General features: G+C 44.7%; 1 protein-coding gene across 1 annotated transcript in view; it reads right to left on the bottom strand.

The window, feature by feature from the left end:
* Positions 1–8,207: 8,207 nt before the first annotated feature.
* LOC135533394 (neuronal acetylcholine receptor subunit alpha-2-like) overlaps positions 8,208–8,585 on the bottom strand; it is a gene marked incomplete at both ends in the record, with an annotated part of 60,174 nt that continues 59,796 nt past the window's right edge. Inside the window, one exon of the mRNA XM_064960732.1 lies at positions 8,208–8,430. Coding sequence (XP_064816804.1) covers positions 8,208–8,430 — 223 coding nt within the window. The remainder of the gene's footprint in view (positions 8,431–8,585) is intronic.

Below are 8,585 nucleotides of genomic sequence, written 5' to 3'. Positions count from 1 at the left end.
GGGTATTAACTAAACAGAAAGGTTTGTTACCATGGTGCCTTTACCAGGGGTATTAACTAAACAGAAAGGTTTGTTACCATGGAAAAGACTGCCTGTATCAGGGGTATTAACTAAACAGAAAGGTTTGTTACCATGGTGCCTTTACCAGGGGTATTAACTAAACAGAAAGGTTTGTTACCATGGAAAAGACTGCCTGAATCAGGGGTATTAACTAAACAGAAAGGTTTGTTACCATGGAAAAGACTGAACAGAAAGGTTTGTTACCATGGAAAAGACTGAACAGAAAGGTTTGTTACCATGGAAAAGACTGAACAGAAAGGTTTGTTACCATGGAAAAGACTGCCTGTATCAGGGGTATTAACTAAACAGAAAGGTTTGTTACCATGGAAAAGACTGAACAGAAAGGTTTGTTACCATGGAAAAGACTGCCTGTATCAGGGGTATTAACTAAACAGAAAGGTTTGTTACCATGGAAAAGACTGCCTGTATCAGGGGTATTAACTACACAGAAAGGTTTGTTACCATGGAAAAGACTGAACAGAAAGGTTTGTTACCATGGAAAAGACTGAACAGAAAGGTTTGTTACCATGGAAAAGACTGCCTGAATCAGGGGTATTAACTAAACAGAAAGGTTTGTTACCATGGAAAAGACTGAACAGAAAGGTTTGTTACCATGGAAAAGACTGCCTGTATCAGGGGTATTAACTACACAGAAAGGTTTGTTACCATGGAAAATACTGAACAGAAAGGTTTGTTACCATGGAAAAGACTGAACAGAAAGGTTTGTTACCATGGAAAAGACTGCCTGTATCAGGGGTATTAACTAAACAGAAAGGTTTGTTACCATGGAAAAGACTGCCTGTATCAGGGGTATTAACTGAACAGAAAGGTTTGTTACCATGGAAAAGACTGAACAGAAAGGTTTGTTACCATGGAAAAGACTGCCTGTATCAGGGTTATTAACTAAACAGAAAGGTTTGTTACCATGGAAAAGACTGAACAGAAAGGTTTGTTACCATGGAAAAGACTGAACAGAAAGGTTTGTTACCATGGAAAAGACTGCCTGTATCAGGGGTATTAACTAAACAGAAAGGTTTGTTACCATGGAAAAGACTGCCTGTATCAGGGGTATTAACTACACAGAAAGGTTTGTTACCATGGAAAAGACTGAACAGAAAGGTTTGTTACCATGGAAAAGACTGAACAGAAAGTTTGTTACCATGGAAAAGACTGCCTGTATCAGGGTTATTAACTAAACAGAAAGGTTTGTTACCATGGAAAAGACTGCCTGTATCAGGGGTATTAACTACACAGAAAGGTTTGTTACCATGGTGCCTTTACCAGGGGTATTAACTAAACAGAAAGGTTTGTTACCATGGAAAAGACTGCCTGTATCAGGGGTATTAACTACACAGAAAGGTTTGTTACCATGGTGCCTTTACCAGGGGTATTAACTAAACAGAAAGGTTTGTTACCATGGAAAAGACTGCCTGTATCAGGGGTATTAACTAAACAGAAAGGTTTGTTACCATGGAAAAGACTGCCTGAATCAGGGGTATTAACTAAACAGAAAGGTTTGTTACCATGGAAAAGACTGAACAGAAAGGTTTGTTACCATGGAAAAGACAGCCTGTATCAGGGGTATTAACTAAACAGAAAGGTTTGTTACCATGGAAAAGACTGCCTTTACCAGGGGTATTAACTAAACAGAAAGGTTTGTTACCATGGAAAAGACTGACTGTATCAGGGTTATTAACTAAACAGAAAGGTTTGTTACCATGGAAAAGACTGCCTGTATCAGGGTTATTAACTAAACAGAAAGGTTTGTTACCATGGAAAAGACTGCCTGTATCAGGGTTATTAACTAAACAGAAAGGTTTGTTACCATGGAAAAGACTGCCTGTATCAGGGTTATTAACTAAACAGAAATGTTTGTTACCATGGAAAAGGCTGCCTGTATCAGGGTTATTAACTAAGAGCGTCTGCTAAATGACTTAAATGTAAATGTAAATGTAAACAGAAAGGTTTGTTACCATGGAAAAGACTGCCTGTATCAGGGTTATTAACTAAACAGAAAGGTTTGTTACCATGGAAAAGACTGCCTGTATCAGGGTTATTAACTAAACAGAAAGGTTTGTTACCATGGTGCCTTTACCAGGGGTATTAACTAAACAGAAAGGTTTGTTACCATGGAAAAGACTGCCTGTATCAGGGGTATTAACTAAACAGAAAGGTTTGTTACCATGGAAAAGACTGCCTGTATCAGGGTTATTAACTAAACAGAAAGGTTTGTTACCATGGAAAAGACTGAACAGAAAGGTTTGTTACCATGGAAAAGACTGCCTGTATCAGGGGTATTAACTAAACAGAAAGGTTTGTTACCATGGAAAAGACTGAACAGAAAGGTTTGTTACCATGGAAAAGACTGCCTTTTGGCAACTTAGTCCTAGTAGGTTTAACTTATTAGGTTTAACCAAACTGCTCCTCAGATACGTGTTCTCTCTATCCAGGAGCCAGTGGGGCAAACTGCTCCTCAGATACGTGTTCTCTCTATCCAGAAGCCAGTGGTGACACTCTGTACTCCAATGTGGGAAACGATGTGGTTTAACCAAACTGCTCCTCAATTGCATGCCATTTTTGGAGATCTCCACAAGCCCATCACTGAGTTGGTTCGTGGAGGGACAGGTTAGAACAGAAACCTCAGAGAGGAGCTGAGAGACTGACTGCTCTCAACATGTTCAGCATGTCAGAGCTGAGGATGCTGGATAATACCAGCGTCTACAATACCGAGGGTGGAGTCTGACTGCTCTCGACATGTTCAGCATGTCAGAGCTGAGGATGCTGGATAATACCAGTGTCTACAATACCTTCACTTAGGGTGGAGTCTGACTGCTCTCGACATGTTCATCATGTCAGAGCTGAGGATGCTGGATAATACCAGCGTCTACAATACCTTTACCGAGGGTGGAGTCTGACTGCTCTCAACATGTTCAGCATGTCAGAGCTGAGGATGCTGGATAATACCAGTGTCTACAATACCTTTACCGAGGGTGGAGCCTGACTGCTCTCAACATGTTCAGCATGTCAGAGCTGAGGATGCTGGATAATACCAGTGTCTACAATACCTTTACCGAGGGTGGAGCCTGACTGCTCTCAACATGTTCAGCATGTCAGAGCTGAGGATGCTGGATAATACCAGTGTCTACAATACCTTTACCGAGGGTGGAGCCTGACTGCTCTCAACATGTTCAGCATGTCAGAGCTGAGGATGCTGGATAATACCAGTGTCTACAATACCTTTACCGAGGGTGGAGCCTGACTGCTCTCAACATGTTCAGCATGTCAGAGCTGAGGATGCTGGATAATACCAGTGTCTACAATACCTTCACCGAGGGTGGAGCCTGACTGCTCTCAACATGTTCAGCATGTCAGAGCTGAGGATGCTGGATAATACCAGTGTCTACAATACCTTCACCGAGGGTGGAGTCTGACTGCTCTCGACATGTTTATCATGTCAGAGCCGAGGATGCTGGATAATACCAGCGTCTACAATACCTTTACCGGGGTGGAGTCTGACTGCTCTCGACATGTTTATCATGTCAGAGCTGAGGATGCTGGATAATACCAGTGTCTACAATACCGAGGGTGGAGCCTGACTGCTCTCGACATGTTCAGCATGTCAGAGCTGAGGATGCTGGATAATACCAGTGTCTACAATACCTTCACCGAGGGTGGAGACTGACTGCTCTCGACATGTTCAGCATGTCAGAGCTGAGGATGCTGGATAATACCAGTGTCTACAATACCTTTACCGAGGGTGGAGTCTGACTGCTCTCGACATGTTCATCAGGGGGTGGACCCCAACATGGAGAGGTTGCTTTTGTGAATGTGAATCTTCTTACCAGTGAATATCACTGTTTCAACCCAATTGGTTTTTAGTCAAATAATCCTTTAATATATGTATTTTATGTATCTTTAACAGTTAAGTTAAAATATATTATTTTATGTCTTAGTGTCGTTCTCCACCCCCAGGGATCTAAGGCCTGATCGACCAGTGACCTTAAGGTGCTTTCAGACCATCTGGGCTGGAACTGGAAGCTGTTTCTTATATGATACTCTGAGCTGGGTGGATGAGACAGTCACTGAGCTACAGGGAGACTCTGGATACCAGCTCACAAAGACCACTACTGACTGTGACATCACTCTGACTGTGACATCACTCTGACTGTGACCTCACTCTGACTGTGACCTCACTCTGACTGTGACCTCACTCTGACTGTGACATCACTCTGACTGTGACATCACTCTGACTGTGACCTCACTCTGACTGTGACCTCACTCTGTCTGTGACCTCACTCTGACTGCGACTCTCCAGAGGAAGGACAACAACTGGAAGTGGAGTTGTCAGGCGGAGGACCAGGGAGAAGTGAAGACCTTCATGGACTTCACCTCCACATTTTCAGCTAGACATTATCACATAGATATCGATACCATTTCATCAAGTAGTTCTGAATGAGCTTTTCTTTTGACTGCATGCTGGTTGTCTGTATTCCAGAGAAGGGTGGTGAGGGGAGGACAGGCTCATCATAATGACTGGAATAGAATGGTATCACCATGGAAACCACATGTTTAATGTGTTTGATACCATTCCATTAATTCCGTTCCAGCCATTACTGTGAGCCCGTCTTCTAATTTTAAGTGCCACCAGCCACCACTGATATTCACCCATTTTCTAACGGGACCAACAGGCCCGAGTCCTGCTCCCTCTGTGATGCCAAATCCCACTTCTCCAGGTGCACTTCGGTAAGATGTTATTTAGTCTGAACAACCAAAAAGTCTTCATTTATGCACAACTAGAAATGATCAAGTTCAGAGGGGAAGTTTTTCTCAGCTCAGGAACATTATACAGGGATAAAAGACTGTTGGTGGTTATCATCCTCTGTACAAACCTTCCTTTACATGTTCAGCTTCAGACCTTCCCTACTTCTCACTTAAAACACAGTTTCTGCGTATTAATACATGACGGTTTGTGTTTGATCACTGTCTGTCCTATTATCCAGGAACCACTAACAGTGTCCAGTTGTCCATCGACATTGTTGTCGTTGTGGCACTGACCATCATGGTTGCCATAGGTACTATTTACAAAAACCAGGAAGAACCGCCCACCAGCAGGTTAGAATCACAGGGATTGGTTCCTTTTTAGTTCCATTTAGGTCCCTATCTTCCACACCTTCAATGTTCACAGATCTATAAGACTTGATAGATCTTTGTCTAATCAGATATGGATGAGTGCACCAATCCATCCACAGGCCAATTGGAGCATACCATAAAGTACATTCAAATATCCTGTCCTTCAGATCAACTGAAATGGAATCAATTCAAATAAAATGATCAACTGAAATGGAATCAGGTCATAAATAGTCCTTTGACATAAATCATCTTGTCCATATAAACCCTGTTTCAACTATTTAATCTTTAAGGTTTTCTATAGAATGGTCTGTCATGTTGTCTGATGTGTTTGCTGTTGTTTTTGTTCTCTGTATAGAACTTAAAAGGAAGCCTCTGGTATTGAGATTCAGGTCCTGGGGGAATGACCCCTTGACCCCTACTCTTCTCCCAGTGCAGGACTAAGACTTATATCTAAACTGTCTGTAGCTTTATTGAGTGAAATAGTATATACAATTTGTTTTTACAGGTGATGCTCATCTATGATAGGGCATAGTGTTTTGGATCTTGTTTTTGCGTTTGAACATATCGTTTTTTATTCTTCTTGCATGCAGTATGGATGCAGAAATGTACTATGCCATGTTTGGTTGACAAAAGATATTTTTGCGTTTTAATTTATGTCATAAAAAAAAAATATATATATATATATATATATATATATATATATATATATATATATATATATATATATATATATATATATATATACATACAATATGTGTGTGAAATCTAGACTATTTTCAGTTGTATCAACCTGTGATGTTCCAAAACCTCCACTAGATGGGGACGTTACCTAAAAATTGAAAAACGTGTTGCTTCCGTCTCTCTTGCCCAAACCTGGGTTCGAACCAGGGACCCTCTGAACACATCGAACAACAGTCACCAACAACCCATCATTAGTTATTGCTCCAAAAAAGCAGTGGCTCTTGCAGAATAAAAAGGGAAACAACAAATACCTCAAGTTCTGAGTGAGTGAGTGAGTGATGTCACCGATTGAAACTCTACTAGCTTCACCTCTAGCCAGCCGTTTAACACTGGTAACATTACGGACATTCTCTGTTAATCTACTTACCTGAGGGGAGACTAGGACCTACCTGAGGGGAGACTAGGACCTACCTGAGGGGAGACTAGGACCTACCTGAGATGAGACTAGGACCTACCTGAGATGAGACTAGGACCTACCTGAGGGGAGACTAGGAGCTACCTGAGATGAGACTAGGACCTACCTGAGGGGAGACTAGGACCTACCTGAGGGGAGACTAGGAGCTACCTGAGATGAGACTAGGAGCTACCTGAGGGGAGACTAGGACCTACCTGAGGGGAGACTAGGACCTACCTGAGGGAGACTAGGACCTACCTGAGGAGACTAGGACCTACCTGAGGGGAGACTAGGACCTACCTGAGGGAGACTAGGACCTACCTGAGGAGACTAGGACCTACCTGAGGGGAGACTAGGACCTACCTGAGGGGAGACTAGGAGCTACCTGAGATGAGACTAGGACCTACCTGAGGGGAGACTAGGACCTACCTGAGGGGAGACTAGGACCTACCTGAGGGGAGACTAGGACCTACCTGAGGGGAGACTAGGACCTACCTGAGGGGAGACTAGGACCTACCTGAGGGGAGACTAGGACCTACCTGAGGGAGACTAGGACCTACCTGAGGGGAGACTAGACCTACCTGAGGGGAGACTAGGACCTACCTGAGGGGAGACTAGGACCTACCTGAGGGGAGACTAGGACCTACCTGAGGGGAGACTAGGACCTACCTGAGGGGAGACTAGGACCTACCTGAGGGGAGACTAGGAGCTACCTGAGGGAGACTAGGACCTACCTGAGGGAGACTAGGAGCTACCTGAGATGAGACTAGGACCTACCTGAGGGGAGACTAGGACCTACCTGAGGGGAGACTAGGACCTACCTGAGGAGACTAGGACCTACCTGAGGGGAGACTAGGACCTACCTGAGGGGAGACTAGGACCTACCTGAGGGGAGACTAGGACCTACCTGAGGGGAGACTAAGAACTACCTGAGGGGAGACTAAGACCTACCTGAGGGGAGACTAGGACCTACCTGAGATGAGACTAGGACCTACCTGAGGGGAGACTAGGAACTACCTGAGGGGAGACTAGGACCTACCTGAGGGGAGACTAGGACCTACCTGAGGAGACTAGGACCTACCTGAGGGGAGACTAAGAACTACCTGAGGGGACTAAGACCTACCTGAGGGGAGACTAGGACCTACCTGAGATGAGACTAGGACCTACCTGAGGGGAGACTAGGAACTACCTGAGGGGAGACTAGGACCTACCTGAGGGGAGACTAGGACCTACCTGAGGGGAGACTAGGAGCTACCTGAGGGGAGACTAGGAGCTACCTGAGGGGAGATGGGAGACTAGGACCTACCTGAGAGGAGACTAAGAACTACCTGAGGGGAGACTAAGCCCTACCTGAGGGGAGACTAGAACCTACCTGAGGGGGGATGGGAGACTAGGACCTACCTGAGGGGAGATAGAAGACTAGGACCTACCTGAGGGAAGATAGAAGACTAGGACCTACCTGAGGGGGGACTAGGAATCTACCTGAGGGGAGATAGAAGACTAGGACCTACCTGAGGGGAGATAGAAGACTAGGACCTACCTGAGGGGAGATAGAAGACTAGGACCTACCTGAGGGGAGATAGAAGACTAGGACCTACCTGAGGGGAGATAGAAGACTAGGACCTACCTGAGGGGAGATAGAAGACTAGGACCTACCTGAGGGGAGATAGAAGATTAGGACCTACCTGAGGGGAGATAGAAGACTAGGAATCTACCTGAGGGGAGATAGAAGACTAGGACCTACCTGAGGGAAGATAGAAGACTAGGACCTACCTGAGGGAAGATAGAAGACTAGGACCTACCTGAGGGGAGATAGAAGACCAGGACCTACCTCAGGGGAGACTAGGACCTACCTGAGGGGAGATAGAAGACTAGGACCTACCTGAGGGGAGATAGAAGACCAGGACGGTGAGACAGGAGATGAGCAGACAGGGGATGATCAGGTTGATGGTGTAGAAGAGAGGCAGCCGTCTGATGATGAAGAAGTAGGTGATATCAGGGTAGATCTCATGACAGCAGTCGTACTTCTTGGTGTTGTATGTTCCCACTGCGTTGATGATGGCCCACTCTCCACTCTCCCAGTAGTTGTTCAGATCCACAGTGTTCTAGGGGACAGAGATCAACCGTCCCACTCTATAAAGACTTCATATGGCGTCACAAGGCATCTATAAACTTATATCATACTGTATAAATATAGTGGTTCGGGTCTGTCGTGTTCTAGGGGATGGAGATGAGCTTCAAGTGTTCCTTTGTCACACTT

The sequence above is a fragment of the Oncorhynchus masou genome, unplaced genomic scaffold (assembly GCF_036934945.1).
Source record: "Oncorhynchus masou masou isolate Uvic2021 unplaced genomic scaffold, UVic_Omas_1.1 unplaced_scaffold_2355, whole genome shotgun sequence".
Taxonomy (NCBI): domain Eukaryota; kingdom Metazoa; phylum Chordata; class Actinopteri; order Salmoniformes; family Salmonidae; genus Oncorhynchus; species Oncorhynchus masou.
Note: the sequence above shows the minus strand (reverse complement) of the source record. Positions and strands in the feature narration are given on the sequence as shown.